Genomic DNA, 18628 nt, shown 5'->3' on the forward strand with positions numbered 1-18628 from the left:
GGACCCCGAAAACCAAGCACTGCCTTCCGGATTTGAATATAAAATGCTATAAAAAACAAACTAACCAGAGTCACCCGTAACACTTATACGGTGATCAGTGGTGAAAGGGTTAACTAGGGGCAATCAGGGGGTTCAAATTTTTATTAGGTAGTATATGGGGGTCCCTGGCGCTATATAAAAACCTGACGGGGAACCTAAATAACTAACTGGCTAACCAGCGTCACCAGTGACACTTATACTGTGATCGCTGGTGAAAGGGGGTGAAAGGGTTAACTAGCAGCAATCAGGGGGTTAAAACCATTATTGGGTAGTATATCGGGGTACCTAGCGCTATAAAAACCTGGCGGTGAACCTAAAAAAATAACTAGCTACCTAGCGACACTAGCGACACTGATGCAGCGTTCAGAAAAATTATCGCTTAGTGACACTGGCAAAAGGGGGTGAAAGGGTTAACTAGCGGAAATCAGGGGGTTAAAACCATTATTGGGTAGTATATCGGGGTACCTAGCGCTATAAAAACCTGGCGGTGAACCTAAAAAAATAACTAGCTACCTAGCGACTGTAGCGACACTAATGCAGCGATCAGAAAAACGATCGCTTAGTGACACTGGCAAAAGGGGGTGAAAGGGTTAACTAGCGGAAATCAGGGGGTTAAAACCATTATTGGGTAGTATATCGGGGTACCTAGCGCTATAAAAACCTGGCGGTGAACCTAAAAAAATAACTAGCTACCTAGCGACTGTAGCGACACTAATGCAGCGATCAGAAAAACGATCGCTTAGTGACACTGGCAAAAGGGGGTGAAAGGGTTAACTAGCGGCAATCAGGGGGTTAAAACCATTATTGGGTAGTATATCGGGGTACCTAGCGCTATAAAAACCTGGCGGTGAACCTAAAAAAATAACTAGCTACCTAGCGACACTAGCGACACTGATGCAGCGTTCAGAAAAATTATCGCTTAGTGACACTGGCAAAAGGGGGTGAAAGGGTTAACTAGCGGAAATCAGGGGGTTAAAACCATTATTGGGTAGTATATCGGGGTACCTAGCGCTATAAAAACCTGGCGGTGAACCTAAAAAAATAACTAGCTACCTAGCGACTGTAGCGACACTAATGCAGCGATCAGAAAAACGATCGCTTAGTGACACTGGCAAAAGGGGGTGAAAGGGTTAACTAGCGGCAATCAGGGGGTTAAAAACATTATTGGGTAGTATATCGGGGTACCTAGCGCTATAAAAACCTGGCGGTGAACCTAAAAAAATAACTAGCTACCTAGCGACTGTAGCGACACTAATGCAGCGATCAGAAAAACGATCGCTTAGTGACACTGGCAAAAGGGGGTGAAAGGGTTAACTAGCGGCAATCAGGGGGTTAAAAACATTATTGGGTAGTATATCGGGGTACCTAGCGCTATAAAAACCTGGCGGTGAACCTAAAAAAATAACTAGCTACCTAGCGACTGTAGCGACACTAATGCAGCGATCAGAAAAACGATCGCTTAGTGACACTGGCAAAAGGGGGTGAAAGGGTTAACTAGCGGCAATCAGGGGGTTATAAACATTATTGGGTAGTATATCGGGGTACCTAGCGCTATAAAAACCTGGCGGTGAACCTAAAAAAATAACTAGCTACCTAGCGACACTAGCGACACATGCAGCGATCAGAAAAATGATCGCTTAGTGACACTGGCAAAAGGGGGTGAAAGGGTTAACTCTAGGGGCAATCAGGGGGTTAAATCTTTATTGGGGGGTGATAGGGGGCTACCCTGGACCTAACACTAACTGTCCTGACAGTTTTTACTGTCACAACTGACACTGAATGCATTGATCAGTAAAGAAATTATCAATGCAATCAGTGACACTGTGACTGGGGGGGGAGGGGGGGCGGGGGGGGGATCGGGGGGCGATCGGGGGGGGGATCGGGGGGGGTTTGTGTGCCTGTGTGTACCTACATGTCAGTGTAGTGTTGGTGCACACTTACTTTTACTGTTCTCCTCGTAGTCCGGTCAAAAAGACCGCCCCGAGGAGAATGACATCACTTCCTCCTTCCTGTGTAAACAATACACAGGGGAGGAAGCTTCTCATTGGCCAGGAGCGATCCAGAGGGGGTGGCCGAAAACCAACGGCCATCCCCTCATCACGGAGCGCTCCTGGACCGAATCGGACCGCCGTAACCAGCGGGAGGGGGTCCGATCGGACCCCCCACCCGCTGGAAGGCAATCACGTAGATGTACGTGATTATGCCTGCCTGTGCCATTGTGCTGACGTACAATGGCAATACGGCGGTCCTCAAGTGGTTAATACAAGTCATTTGTCATGGAAATTGTGAAAAATAAAAGCCTTAAAGTAGAACTAAAGGGTAGAGTAGGGCAGGGTATAACCCCTGTCAATCTTTTCTATTTTTTTTTTGTTTTAGTGATTTATTTTTTTGCCTTCTGTATCCCATTGAGGATATTTTCCTTCACTTCCCATAGCCAAAACAGAAAATGAGAGAAAATTTCTCCAAAGTAAGGGAAACTGTGGGTAGCAGCAAGGTCCCCAGAACTAGTGTCCCTATTGGAAGATTTCCCCTCTATTACTGTTCTGGTGTCAACCCAAAATTTTAGTTTTTTCTTTTACTTTCACTTTCTATGATAACGTTAAAACAGACAAATAGAAAGGGTGAATCTCCCTAATGGGGGTACAGACAGCAAAAAAAAAAAAAAAAAGATCTTGCCTTTAATCACTTCATCCCCTGAAGGATTCACCCCCTTAATAACCAGGCCATTTTTTGGGATGCTGCACTGCGTTATTTTAACAAACAAATTTGATGTCTTTTGGTGGTATTTGATCACCACTGCGGTTTTTATTTTTTGTGCTATAAACAAAAAAAGAGCAACAAGTTTGAAAAAAAACAAAAAAAACAATGTTTTTTACTTTCTGCTATGAAAACATATCCAATAAAAAATATATAACAAAATCAAAATTTCCTCATCAATTTAGGCCAATTTGTATTCTGCTATGAGATACTGTATATATACAGTATATTGTGAGCGAGCGTACTTGATAAATATAAAAATAGTAATTTTCTATCCATTCCATTGATGCAATTTGGTGCACATTGGTGGACATCCTCATCCTCATGTATGTAGGGAAGGAAAGACATGAGTTATTCTTTTCTCTGGTTATAAGTGTTTTAGGTGGGTTTATAATGTGTATATTATATAGGTATTTAGATTTGGTATTTTGACCACTTCCCGACCAGCGCACGACGATGTACGTCGACAGAATGGCACGGGCAGGCATATTGGCGTACATGTACGTCCAATATTCGATGCCGCCCTGCCATCGGGAGTGCGCCGCCGGCGGCACGCTCCCGCGCTGGTCGGGACCCCCGTGAGTCCGGTCGCGGGACCCGCGGACTCGATCGCCGCGGGCATCCCCGCGATCGTCTCACGGAGCGGCCGAATGGAGGAAATGCTGTATAAACAACATTTTTCCATTCTGCCTAGCAACTAGTGACGCTGATCTCTGCTCCATGTGATTGGAGCAGAGATCAGTGTACACTAAATGAAAGCCCAACCCCCCCACAGTTAGTAACACACCCCTAGGAACACTTAACCCCTACACTGCCACCCACTGGTTAACCCTTTCACTGCCAGTGTCATTTACACAGGAATCACTGCATTTATATAGCAGTGATTACTGTATAAATGACAATGGTCCCAAAAATGTGTCAAAAATGTCCGATGGGTCCCCGACAATGTCGCAGTCACAATAAAAATCGCAGATCGCCGCCATTACTAGTAAAAAAAAAAATAATAAAAAATTATTAATAAAAATGCTATAAAACTATCCCTATTTTGTAAACGCTATAACTTTTGCGCAAACCAATCAATAATCGCTTATTGCGATTTTTTTTACCAAAAATATGTAGAAGAATACGTATCGGCCTAAATTGAGGGAAAAAAATGTTTTTTTATATATTTTTGGGGATATTTATTATAACAAAAAGTAAAAAATAATGCGTTTTTTTCAAAATTGTCGCTCTATTTTTGTTTATAGCGCAAAAAATAAAAACCGCAGGGGTGATCAAATACCACCAAAAGAAAGCTCTATTTGTGGGAAAAAAAGGACGTCAATTTTGTTTGGGAGCCACGTCGCACGACCGCACAATTGTCAGTTAAAGGGACGCAGTGCCGAATCGCAAAAAGTGGTCTGGTCTTTGACCAGCAAATTGGTCCGGTCTGAAAGTGGTTAAATGTAACAAGAGATAGTAAACACTTATCATAATTGCCTATCACAATCTTTGTTCTTTTTTCCCTTGCGACCAATCTAGTCATGGTGGGTACTTTCAGAAGATGAAACACTGAACCTCTGGCATGACTGTATTTATAACAACAGCTCAGAAAGTTGGATGTGCTCTTCTGTGTCAACCAATGGTAAGTTAAAATAACATATATGTAAAGGTAATCAATGTTTTGTTTGATTTGTGGTCATAGAAAACACATGGGTCTTATTCATAAAAAGTTCCTTAAGAAAGTGCATGTTGCTCGAATTAACCGATCAGAACGCAGGTATTATTTTAGTGCCAATATGTTTGCCACCAGTAAAATTGATATAATAACATTACCATTGACCAATGTCAGTAAAGTGACTGGTCCCCTTTTGACCACAGTGACATATTTCAATACATCCCCAGCAGCTCAGGGGGAGACAATCTCAGGTCCAATAAGTGAGGATACCTTGGAATCTACCAAGGCAGTTCTAACTACCTATCAGAAGAAACCACATGGACCAACAACACTAATATTGTACCATGCCAGGAACAAGTTTAGCTTATCGTATGGCATTTTGTTTTTCTGGTAAATTACATTATCTAAAACATGAAAACAATGTCAAAACTAGATTCTATATGTGATTCTCTAAATATTTTCTAACACCATGGGATGGAAGAGATAGGGTGGCATTTTCCCCCACCCCAGTACCAAGAGGATTTGTCAAGTTGGTGACCCTGAGTGAAGATACTTCACCATTCAGACAACTATCTGAGCAGATACCAGAGTGATATATGCTAGACCAGTGTTTCTCAACCTTTTTTCAGTTAAGGCACCCTTTAAAATTATAGACAGTCTTGAGGCACCCCATTCTAAAATGTAAAAAAAAACTATTCTAATGCCCTGTACACATGACCGGTTGTCTCGTCGCAATAAACTCTGAAGGTTTTTTTTCCGACAGAATTATGCTCAAGCTGTCTTGCGTGCACACGATCACACCAAAGTCCGACCGTAAAGAACACGGTGATGTACAACACGTATGACGGGACTAGAAAACGGAAGTTCAATAGCCAGTAGCCAATAGCTTCCGTCTCGTACTTGCTTCAGAGCATGCGTCATTTTTGGTCCGTTGGAACAGCATACAGACAAGTGGTTTTCCCGATAGGAATTGGTTCCATCGGAAATATTTAGAACATGTTCTATTTCTAGGTCTGTCAGAATTTTCAACGTAAAAAGTCAGATGAGGCATACACACAATTGGAATATCCGACTAAAAGCTCCCGTCTGACTTTTTCTGTCGGACATTCCGCACGTGTGTACGCAGCATAATAGTTTTACATAATGCAGCAACATCCACCCATAGATAATGTTAGCGGTGATTTTTTCTTTCATAGTAAATACACTTTTGCACACTGGTACTGACTAGTATTCCTATGTTTCTCTTCTCTCTCAATTCTCTCCATTAGTCAACTAATGTGACCCCCCAGTGCGGAGAGAAAGGGGCACAGGATGGTTAAACAGGGATACTGACATCCTCCTTATTAGCTGATGACATCATTGGTTGTTAGGATGCCAGTGTCTAAAAAGTTGAAATGGTGCCTAATGAAAACCTGTGGCTTTGTGTGATTAAAAGGCTTCATCCACCTGCTGGCTTGTGTAAAATTTCTGATCAATTTTTAGGCATTTTGCCAATGCACCCCTGAAGGCATGTGCCTGGGCACCCTGGTTGAAAAAGACTGTGCTAGACCCTGTCTAACTATCTGTTGCCCATTTAGACCTGCAATTGCAGTGTCTGGCAGAGTGAGGTTTTTCAGCACCAACCTCTGTTGCAGGTATGAGATGTCTCGTGACTGACTGGCGAGGCCTGCAGAGGAAGTAGATGCTGGAAGGTGTGAAGAGTTGTGTAAAAAATAAACTATGTAGTGCTACACCCTAGAGTAGTGTTTCTCAACTCTAATCTTTAAGTATCCCCAAAAGGTCATGTTTTCAGGCTTTCCATTATTTTGCACAGGTGATTTGATCAGTTTCTCTGCCTGAGTAATTACCACAGCCATTTCATCTGAGGAAAATCCTGAAAACATGACCTGTTGGGGCTAGAACGAAAAAAGTATTGTAGAAAATGGGCTTTTAAATTTATATATATATATATATATATATATATATATATATATATATATATATATATATATATATATATATATACACACACACACACCAATCATTATTATAAAGATAAAAAAGTTTATTTATTATATGTATATAGTGTTCCATATAACACATATATCAAATATGGTATCACATGACGGGATCTGCCAACATGTTTTGCGATCATTACCGCTTCTTCACGACTTAATCCTCCATAGATGAATCACAAAACATCTTGTATATGTACAAAAAAGTCATAATTAATCATTTCATATTAACCACTTGCCGGCTGCTGCACCCCGATATACATTGGCACAATGGCAGCAGTGGGCAAATGGGCATACCCGCACGTCCCATTTAATCAGCAGGGCTAGCGGGCGCCTGCCACGTACAGCGTGACCGTGCCCACGGGTCCCGCAGACTCTATGTCAGCCGATGTCCCACGATCGTGTCAGGGAGCCACAGAATTGCATGATGCCTATGTAAACAAGGCATTTTCCCATTCTGCTTAGTGACATGACAGAGATCTAGTGCTCCCTGTCATCGGGAGCAGTGATCGCTGTCATGTCAGTAAAAGCCCATCCCCCCACAGTTAGAATCACTCCTTAGGACACACTTAACCCCTTGATCGTCCCCTAGTGTTTAACTCCTTCCCTGCCAGTGTCATTTACACAGTAATCAGTGCATTTTTATAGTACTGATCTCTGTATAAATGACAATGGTCCCAAAATGTGTCAAAAGTGTCCGATGTTTCCTCCATAATGTCGTAGTCATTATAAAAATCGCAGATCACTGCCATTACTTATAAAAAAAAATTTATAACAAAAATGCCATAAATCTATTCCCTATTTTGTAGATGCTATAACTTTTGCGCAAACCAATTAATACAAGGCTTATTGCGATTTTTTTACCAAAAATATGTAGAAGAATACATATCGGCCTAAACTGAGGAAAAATAAAAAAATGTATATATATTTGTGAGGTATATTTATTATAGCAAAAAATAAAAAATATTGCTTTTTTTTCAAAATTGTCGCTCATTTTTTGTTTATAGCGCAAAAAATAAAAACCGCCGAGGTGATCAAATACCACCAAAAGAAAGCTCTATTTGTGGGAACAAAAGGACGTCAATTTTGTTTTGGTGTAATGTCGCACGACCGCACAGTGGTCAGTTAAAGCGACGCAGTGCCGAATCGCAAAAAGTGCTCTGGTCAGGAAGAGGTTAAAATCTTCCGGGGATGAAGCAGTTAACATGCAATTGAACATATATACACACACACACACACACACACACAAACAAACTGTCCCCAAGCAAGAGGGAAAAAACAACAAACACTAGCCTGACTATCCAACACACACAAAAAGCCCCACCTGACCATCCAGTCCCCTTTTTTGTGTGTTGGATGGTCGGGCAGGCGTTTGTTGTTGTTGTTTTTTTTTAGAACAATACATTTTTATTCATTTTTTTAAAAACATATTAAACATACACAAGGTTTTGTATTTCACATAAAATCGCAAACGTTTTACAACATGTATACATTGGATTGAACATAAACAACATTGTTATATTAATTTAAAGCCAAATTAACATTTAGTAATCAAAGTATATTAATATGAATATTAATAATATTTTTTTTACAATTTTTTACAATACTTTTTTCATTCTAAAATATATCGGACTGGTGCCCCCTAGGTGTGGAGTGTGTGAAATATGGATTTCCCTCTCCATTAGGCCCCCCACTCTAACAAACTATTACCTGTTGGGGATAGTTGAGGACTGGAGCTTAGGAATATTGCCCTAGAGGGCAGCTGGATTTTTGGGTCCCCCTATTCTTGCACAGCGAGGCAAAAGGCATTTTCCAACTTTTATTCTGAGACCTATAACAGTCCATGGGCTTGTTTTCGATTTTTTATTGGGGGAAACAACTTGGATGGGGAATGAGGATTATGGGATGTTCAACCTGACTTAAAAGAACAACTTGAGGACAACTTCCTTCACTATGTGCACTGCAAAATGGCAAATCCTCGACTGTATACTCTCTGGAACAACAACAGCCTTTCTGGGATTAGCAAAAACAATTCCCCTTGTAGGAGCATGTGGAATTTTAGCAAAGTCCCAAACTTGCAGGAGCTCCATGTTGTCTCTTGAAAATACCAGCCCACCTAGCTGTCTTGTAAATTGTCCCAGGACAAGGGATTGGGTTTAGCTGCTGATACTGTCCTTGGAAAGCTTGCTGGATATTGCATCTAACAGCTTTCTCTCTTTTAGGCCTTGGGGGTGTAGAGGTACTCACACTGTCCCTGGAATCCTGCTGCTTTTGAAAAGATTGCTGTTCAAGCTCCTTGATATCCAGCTCCTCCCATGCTAGCCAGGGTGTCTCCTCAAAGAGACTAAAGGGTAGTTAAGATCCCTCTGCCCAGCTTTTCTCCTTTCTGAGCTCCAGCCTGGAGGCAGAGTCCCCGCAGCCCCAGGGTCCCCTCCCAGGGTACACATCACAGCCTCAAAACTCCATCTTCCACCAGACTACTACTCCACAACAGCTGGCCAAGCTTCATAAGATTCATGGGCTGACCCAGCCACTCTGCCAGGCCTCCTGTCTGGGGGATTGGCCAGATTCTCATAAATATGCAGATCATAGCCTCATCTCCTCCAAGGAATACAGCAGAGGGGGTATCCAACGCATTTCAAATATACCGTTATTAATGAATCTTCTTCAGGGAATAATACCACTTCTGAAAAAACTGCTTAAATTAGTGAGTCATTGATACATAATTATATGAAAAACTACCGTACATGTAAATCATCAGCCACATGCACTTACACTCTTGGAGGAGTGCTTCTGCTAAACATATTTTTACATTGTAAGTGCATGTGGATGATGATTTACATAAGGAATCTTCAAACTATGGCCCTCCAGCTGTTGTGGAACTACACATCCCACGAGGCATTGTAAGACTCTGACATTCACCGACATGACTAGGCATGATGGGAATTGTAGTTCCGAAAACAACTGGAGGGCCGTAGTTTGAAGACCCTTGATTTACATGTATTTTTTCATATAATTATGTACAAAGGGCTCACTAATTTAAGCAGTTTTTTCAGAAGTGGTATTATTCCCTAAAGAAGAGTCATCTATAACAGTGTATTTTGAAACGCGTTGGGTAAGCCCTTCTGCTGTATTCCTCAGCACAATCAATGACGAAGGGAACAGCAAGCAGATAGGGACTACCACTCCATGGTTAACAGCCAGTTGTGCAATATTGATAATATTATTCTACAATAAATATTAATTTTATATATATATATATATATATATATATATATATATGGAATTTCATTTTTTTAATTGCCTACAAAATCCCAATTTTTGAGGTTTATTCTATGTATTACCAAGGGATGGTGGCAATTTACATGGGTGGCCCTGTGAATCACCCAATACAAAATTATCAATATCATACAATGGAACAGATTCTTGACATTACATTACAAATATCCATCTATTCAAACACCCCAACACGTTTCAACCCATACAGTCGTAGTCTTCTTCTGGAGACTGGGCGCTGCAGGATTGCAACCCATGACGGTGTTTTGTGCTACTGATGGTTTGTTTTATGACTGTGGTCCCAACTGCCTTGAGGTCATTCAAAAGCTCCTCCTGTGTACTTCTGGGCTGATCCCTCACTTATCTCTTTACCCAATGAGGAGAAATCTTGTATGGAGCTCCAGACCGAGGGCGATTGATTTATTTTTGTATGTCTTCCATTTACAAATAATTGTTCCAACAGTTGTCTCCTTCTCACCAAGCTTGTCATTAGGAGCAACTTCCTAAATTGACAGGACTAATCAGTGTATCACATGAGCACATACTGTAGCCTGCCTATGGGAGCCAGAAATATCGTTGGTTGGTAGGGGGTCAAATACTGAACTGCGACTCAATTTATAACATTTGTATCATGTGTTTATTTTGGATTTTTGGTTGATATTCTGTGTTTATCATTTAAAATATACTGTATCTATGATAAAAATGATAAACCCTTTATATATATATATATATATATATATATATATATATATATATCATACAAACACTCTCTCTATAGATATATCTCATGATGTGATAGGAAATGTCCCCAGTGGGGGAACCTGACAATAATAAAAACCTGACAAAGGTTCTAGCCTTACTCTGACAGACAGTTTGGGAAGTACTTTAAAATATTTTCCACTGCGTTTTTTTTATTTTAATTGCACAGATAGAGAATTCTATGTGGGCCTACAAAGCAGATGTACTGTTTAGAGAAGGCTTGAAAGATGATTAATGAGGAGAAAAATAAAACATTCAGTGCCCAGAATTTGTTTTATGCCAAGGGCCTCTTGGCATCCTCACCTAGCTTTTGTTTTCATTACTTATGTTTTCTTCAGAAAAACATTTCACTTTAATTTATGACTGAATCATTTAAAATGTCTCGGTATCAAGATCAATTAGCTTTAAAAAGAACACAGCTTCCTAAGATCTGTCTGCAATCCTAATGTGATCTTGATGACAATTTATTCCATTGTGCAAACTCTGTTTCAGCTTTTCTAAAATACAACATATTTTTTAGTCCATAGCTCTCTTTTTTTCTGATGGTCTATAGCTCTTATGGCTCTTTTTCACAGGCGGCCAGCAAGGGGCTGTGCCTTGATTTTTAGGCCCCCTGGTTAACCCCTGGTTAACCACCCAAATTCTAACATTACAGCCTGACAACACTGTATACCGTAAATGCCATGGCCACAATGCCTTGCTTCGCAGCCATGGCATTCTTAACTTGGGTTCAAACTTGCCCTTTGAGATCAATAGGGGCAAAAAAAACACATGCAAAACAACTCTTGGCTCACAGTTGTGGTGCGATTTCACAATGTAAAATTGCAGTTCGGTATTAAAAAAAAAAAGATTTAAAAAAGTAAGGTGGACAAAACACTCCCTGAAGTGTTCCCTGAAAAATTATCCACTGTAGAACGCATTTCACTGCCTGTCTACGCATGACCTTTATTCACATTATACAGTTTTTAGGGTTAGATCTAGTGCCATTTTTCAATATGGCTGTTAACCACGTAAGTACTAGAGACTTTTTCTACCTATATATAGTTACATAGTTAGTCAGGTTGAAAAAAGACACAAGTCCATCTAGTCCAACCATAAAAAAAAAAATAAGTAAATACCATACTCCCTTTAGTCCCAGAGCATTTTATTCCTTTACCCAATATCCCAGTAACACATCATGCAATTTTTTCTTGGGACAGAAAGGGCTTTAATTTGATTGTAGATTTGGGCACATATATTTTGTTTTCTAGCTTCTAATTTGGAAAAAACAGTGAACATTTTTTTTCTTACACAACTTTCATATAGTTTGTGCAGCCCCAGATATTGACCCCAAATTATACCCTACAATAACATTGTCAGCATAACATTTAGATAAGAAGATAAAGCCAGGTTGTCAAGGAAACAAATACTAGCATGGCACCTTTTTCACAAAGCTTGTGAGTACTAATATAGCACCAACATGTCAGATAAAAAATCTAAAACAAAATCACTGAGTTGGAAAGAGGATCTCCCCCAACCAAACCTCCCCCCACATCCCCCGCACATCTAGACTTTACAATATATGCTCACTCTTCTTTGCAGAACTTCTTAAATTCAGTTACATGTGATGGTGACGGTGTGTGGACTGCAGTCTTTGAGTCATTCCACAGATTTCCAATGGGGTTCATATCTGGGCTCTGACAGCCATGAAAGGCCATTCACCCTTTTCTGCTTCAACTACTGTGTGGTCATTTTTGCTGTGTGCTTTGGGGTCATTGTCATTTTAGCATGTAAACCTTCTTTCCATTGATAACTTTCTGGCAGAGGTCGGGAAGATTTTCCTCAAGAATTTGACTGTATTTTGCCCCACCCATTTTCCCTTCTATCCTGACAAGTGCTCCAGTCCATGCTGCAGAAAACACCCTCATAACAGGATATTACCACATCTTTGCTTTACTGTAGAAATGGTGCTATTTGGATGGTGAGCTGTATTGGATTTCCACCAGAGATATCGTTTGGTGTTGAGGCCAAATAATTCAATTTTAGTGTCATCTGACCATAACACCTTTTCCATGTGGCCTCAGAATTTTCAATGTGCGTTTTGGCAAAGCTCTGTCATGGAGTAGTTGTGATATTGTTGTCACATGGACACAATGGCCACACTTTGTCATAAATTCTTGCAACTGCTTCAGAGTTGCTGTAGGCCTCTTGGTAGTCTCTCTGACCAGTTTCCTCCTGGCTCTTTCATCCAGTTTGGAGCAAAGTCCTGATCCAGCTAGGGTCTGTGTTGTATCAAATACCTTTCACGTCTTAATAATAGACTTCACTGTGCTTCTAGGCATTGATAAAGCCTTTAAAAAAAAAATATTTTTCTCCTGACGTGGTGCCTGTCCACAACTTAATCTCTGAGATCTTTTGACAGTGCCTTGCCACACATAGTTGATTGTTTTCTTCAGTTGCAGTGCCAGTAACTGAAATGTTTTGCTGAGCTAATCAAAATGACACAGTTGAAAGTCAAATGGATTTGCGTGCCAATAAGAAGGTGATTAGCTGCACCTGATTGAGTTTGCAAGTCATTTTAGGAGGGGGGGGATCCTTTTTCCAACTCAATGATTCTGTTTTTGAATTTTTTTAAAAGTATTTCTGACATGTTGGGGTTATATCATTCACTTTGATGTTATAAGCTGAACTGAATAAATACAGCTGGATAAAACAAAACAAAAAACAAAAAACAAAAAAAAAAAATATATATATATATATATATATATATATATATATATATATATATATATATATATATATATATATATATATATATATATATATAAAAAATTCAACAGTCAAACGCCAGAGCCTCTTCTGCTCACTAAAGTTTAATGATTTTGCAGTCAGCATGGTCAGAATTTGAGGTCTTTTATGCAGTCTGGGCCAAGGATCCAAGGGTTCCACAGGGACACATGCATAAAAAGGCTGGTGGAGGTAATGGCGGTTACCACAGGGTGGCTAGTATTTTAGAAATGTCCTAGGCCATCTTCGGTTAACGTTAAGTTAGATTACCTTCATAGTCAACCTGCTACTGAACAGAACATTAATCATGATATCCATAAACAAACTGCATATTTAACCTTTGTCTTGTCTTCTTCAGAATGGTTCCATGCTGTTCAAGCTCTGATGGTCCTCTCGGTCCTTTTCTCCAGCTTCTCCTTCATGTTATTCATGTGTCAGCTTTACACCATGGATAAAGGTGGACTCTTTTATGCCACAGGTGTCTTCCAGATACTTGCAAGTAAGACATTTAAGTGACATTGGTATCATGCTTATTATACTCCCCTCGTAGTTTATACTGATAATTATGATTATTTTAGTGTACTACATAAGGCAATTAAAGGTAGTTTGTAGCTATACAACTGTATTTGCTAAATATACCCCCCAGCTAAAACTGCTAACCATAACCCTAGCTAATTACTTGGTTCCAGAGCTTTAAACTCTTTCAGTGTTTTCAGCCTGGTGGACAAAAATCTCTTCTGCAAGATCGCCAGTCTCTGCGCATGACCCCATTGGTGCCACTAGGGACTCAGTCATTTTTGTCCAATAGGCAGTAAACAAAGGAGGAGGCCACAGATGAATTAAGGTAAGTAAACAGCAAGGAAGGGGGTTTTTCATACAGATTCGGCATTAGGAGGGCTCCCAGATGGCTCCTGGTTTTAGGGGTCAGACTTGTTTTCCAACTTGTTTGTGTTTTGTTATATGATCAAAATATAAGTAATCAATCCAACCCTTTGTACAGGTCTTGCTGTGTTCTCTGGAGCAGTGATCTACGCAAGCCATGTGAAGGAGTTTCATCAAGACAAGCCTGAAGGAGGACATTTTGGTCACTGCTTTGTGCTGGCCTGGGTGGCCTTTCCTCTCAGTTTAGTGAGTGGAATCATGTACATCCATCTGCGAAAGCGGAAGTAACACCAGGAAAACATCTTCTTATTCCACATATCAGGAGATCTTTGCCCAGACTGTGTGGGATGGAATACTGCCTCTGGGGTTCATCTGGATCAGCCTGCTTTGGAAACTTGAGATCCACCAAATTTTAAACATCGACATCATAATAATTAAAGGCACCTTTGCCATCCTTATCAATCTCCATTCCATGGACTGCTGTGGTTCTGGATACTGCAAAATTGTTATAGTTTATGTACGGCTGGATTCAGAATGGATTTCATCAACATTCCACATGAAGAAAACCCATCTTATTAGATCATATATTCATTGCTATTGTATGCAGAGCAATATATGTTTCTGCTTCTGCATACCCTCAGGGAACAGCCCCATGAAGCCATATAAAACAGTGTTTTTGCTTTTTTTAATGTAGGTCAAAAACAGCAGAAAGAAGTATAAAATGAAATGCTTGTTCTCAAACTGAGCTATTGTAAATCTGAATATTGTTAATACTATCAGATTAAGTACATTTACACATAAGTGAACATATAAGTATTATTTTATATTCAAAATATTTTAGTTTTGCTTCTTTAAGTCTAAAAATGGATATACACACTCCCACTTTGCTTTAATAATGAGAATACTTTTATTTTTTATTTTTTTTATATGTTGTGTATACCCAGTGTCAAATTTGCAGTCATCTAATATGTTTTAATATCATGTTAGAAAATACGGTTTTGAAGGAAAAAAAGTTGACAGAGTCACTAATAATTTAAAGGATTTTAAATGTATTTTGGTACCTTTTTTAATTGGAAGGCATTGCAATTTTTGTGCTATACTATTTGGAGTAGAACTTTATCCAGGCTATGGACATTTGGATATTTACATAATCCAGGAAAACAGTAAACAAATTTAAACACGCCATCACTGACCTCTATAGCTGCATGGTCTGTGGAGCAACTCATCCTCAAATTTTACAGGTCCTCTCTTCCTGTGAACCTGCTCTGTGTTTACATTGGACACTAGAAAGCTTGCACACTGCTGGGGAAGAAGGGGGGGGAGTTGGCAAGATGAACTTATAGCGATAGAGTTTTTGGTTGTAAGCTTTAATAATTAATTACTCCATAGTGTCTGAAAGAGGTTGGTGGAGGATTGTTTTAAAGTTTACTTATTGTTAAAATAAAACTAAAGGAAAGACATTTTTTTTTAGTTTTGGATTGAGTAGTTAGCAGTGTTAATTTTGATGTCAGATTTAAATTTAGTTTTAGTCATATTTTAGTCTACTAAAATCTCCAGTACATTTTAGTCAACTAAAATCTCCTACATTTTAGTTGACTAAAATCAAATGAGTTTAGTTAAAGGATTTAAGCATTTCTCTAGAATTTCCAAACTCATTATATACTCCTGGAGTAAAAATCTAATAACATATTATTATTATTTATGATATTAAGGTTTGAACATGCAGCACAGACACATATTTATCCATTGTGATTATATAACCAGTGTAATTTTGGCAACAAATTTAAATTTAGTTTTATTCATAGTCTAACTAAAATTCCGTTTTAGTTTTTGTCGTATTTTAGTCATCTGAATTGTTTTAGTTTTAGTCAAAATTTTAGCAGACTAAAATGGAGTTAATTTCATCAACGAAAATATTTTCGTGGGCGAAATTAACACTGGTTGGGGTTAAAACTTAAAACCACTGTCAGGTTTTTATTGATGTCTCTACCCCTGCTAGGGTGATTCAAATTGCCCTGATTACCTGTGTACCTGGGGCAAAAAGTGAGGGTAAATACAAAAATTAGGAGTTACCACCTGAACAGAAACAGAGGGGAAATCTTCCAATGTGTACACTTATTCCCATGACAGCTGTCTAATTCCCTGTACACACGGTCGGACTTTCCGACGGAAAATGTGCAATCGGATCGTGTTGTCGGAAAATCCGATTGTGTGCGGGCTCCATCGGACTTTTTCCATCGGAATTTCCGACACGCAAAGTTTGAGAGCTGGATCTCAAATTTTCCGATTGTTTAAATTCTGATCGTGTGTAGACAATTCCAACAGACAAAGTGCCACGCATGCTCAGAATCAATTACGAGAAGAAAGCTATTGGCTACTGCCCTCTTTATAGTCCCGTCGTACATGTTCTATGTCACAGCGCTCAAAATGATTGGATTTTCCGACAACTTTATGCGACCGTGTGTATGCTAGACAAGTTTGGGCCAAAATCCGTCAGAAAAAATCCGATGGATTTTGTCCTCGGAAAGTCTGACCGTAGGTACAGGGCAATAGAGGGAATTCTCATCACATTGAAAATATATCTTCTCACTTCCTGTTGAGTCTACAGAACAGGAAGTGAAGGAAAGTCTCCCTAATGAGATACAGATGGCCCTACTCAATCCAAAATAAAATTGTCTTTAAATATACTGTACATTAATCATATGTAAAAATTAGAATGCCCATAGCCTATCCACATTTTTAAATTTGCAGTACATCTCACAAGATTTGCTTGTATGTATGTGTATTTTATTCACAATGTGGGGCTCATGTTCTAAAGAGTAAACAGTCTGGTATTTGGTGTCATTTTCCAAATGCAATTTGGAAAATGAAGAGAAGAACCTGCTTGGTTGATTTAGGTAAAACAAACATTTTATTTTCCTAGTTTATATATAGTTTAAGATATTTTTTTACTGTAAAAAAAAAAAAAAATGCAAACACTACATATTCTTCTGCTGCTCATCAAGTTACTTCCATTGTTCTGCAGCGGCAGGCTATGACTAAAAAAAACGTTGGTGCGTCATATTTCTAAAACTCATATTTGTGTATTGGCGTAGTGTTTTCATTACCTGAACGAAGGTAATGTGCTCAGTGGAAAGATAATGTTTATGTAGCAGCGCCGATCCTAATGTAATATAAAAGAAATCCCTAGTCCTCTTCTTATTTGAGCCAAATAAAAGCTGAACTCCAAGCAGATGTAAAAGCACATTTTAATGCAGTTATATATTCATAAGAAAAAAATAAATGTATAATAAATGCAACATGTGTAAGTGCCTGAATATGACTTGTGTCGGCTGTCAGAATACAATAGGCAGCAGGTGAGATTCTTCGTGCAATCCCATGTACAACAGAAATATTAGTGGGGTAGGCAGTACCCTGGGTCAACCAGGTATGATGTATGTACATGTCTCCACAGGGAATGCGCTTGTAAAAATAGAGAGATTATAGGGGATATTTACTAAAACTGGAGTGTGCAAAACATGGTGCAGCTTAGCATAGAAACCAATCAGCTTTGAAGTTTTATTGTCAAACCTTAATTAAACAAGCTGATTGGCTACCATGCACAGCTGCACCAGATTTTAAGTGCTCCAGTTTTAGTAAATCTCTCCCTATGTGTGCAAAAATATGTGCTGTTGTTGCGGCAGCTTACTGATATTTCCCTTCACTTCCAGTCCCAAAGCCAAACTTTCCAAAGTGAGGGAATCCCTAGGGTCCCTTTCCTACTGGTGGGGTCTGCCAAAAGGATCTGCCTGCTCACCGGGGGATCTCTCGCTGATCTCCGCTGAGCAGGCGGATGACAGGTCAGTGTCCACTCCTCTGATGCAGGTGGATGACTGGTCCTTGCCGCTCCTCTGATGCAGGCAGATGACAGGTCCGTGCCCGCTCCTCTGATGCAGGCGGATGACAGGTCCGTGCCCGCTCCTCTGATGCAGGTGGATGACAGGTCCGTGTCCGCTCCTCTGATGCAGGTGGATGATAGGTCCGTGTCCGCTCCTCTGATGCAGGCGGATGACAGGTCCGTGCCCGCTCCTCTGATGCAGGTGGATGACAGGTCCGTGTCCGCTCCTCTGATGCAGGTGGATGACAGGTCCGTGTCCGCTCCTCTGATGCAGGTGGATGACAGGTCCGTGTCCGCTCCTCTGATGCAGGTGGATGATAGGTCCGTGTCCGCTCCTCTGATGCAGGTGGATAACTGGTCCGTGTCCACTCCTCTGATGCAGGCGGATGACAGGTACGTGCCCACTCCTCTGATGCAGGTGGATGACAGATCCGTACCCGCTCCTCTGATGCAGGCGGATGACAGGTACGTGCCCGCTCCTTTGATAAAGGTGGGTGACAGGTCTGTGCCCGCTCCTCTGATGCAGGCAGAAGACAGGTCCATGTCCGCTCCTCTTATGCAGGCAGATAACAGGTCCATGCCTGCTCCTCTGATGCAGGTGGATGACAGGTACGTGCCCGC

At 40.2% G+C, this 18628-nt stretch overlaps 1 protein-coding gene across 2 annotated transcripts in view; it reads left to right on the forward strand.

Moving 5' to 3' along the window:
• The window catches only part of EMP3 (epithelial membrane protein 3 (MAM blood group)), a 67540-nt gene extending 50111 nt beyond the window's left edge, over positions 1 to 17429 (forward strand). For both annotated transcript variants that reach the window (XM_077457428.1, XM_077457427.1), the window contains exons 3-5: positions 4318 to 4420; positions 13607 to 13747; positions 14249 to 17429. In XM_077457428.1, the coding sequence (XP_077313554.1) occupies positions 4318 to 4420; positions 13607 to 13747; positions 14249 to 14418 (414 nt within the window). In that variant the 3' untranslated portion in view covers positions 14419 to 17429. The remainder of the gene's footprint in view (positions 1 to 4317; positions 4421 to 13606; positions 13748 to 14248) is intronic.
• The last annotated feature ends 1199 nt before the right edge of the window (positions 17430 to 18628 follow it).

Source organism: Lithobates pipiens, unplaced genomic scaffold, assembly GCF_037356315.1.
Source record: "Lithobates pipiens isolate NorthernLeopardFrog02 unplaced genomic scaffold, aLitPip1_a1.2 Scaffold_27, whole genome shotgun sequence".
Taxonomy (NCBI): domain Eukaryota; kingdom Metazoa; phylum Chordata; class Amphibia; order Anura; family Ranidae; genus Lithobates; species Lithobates pipiens.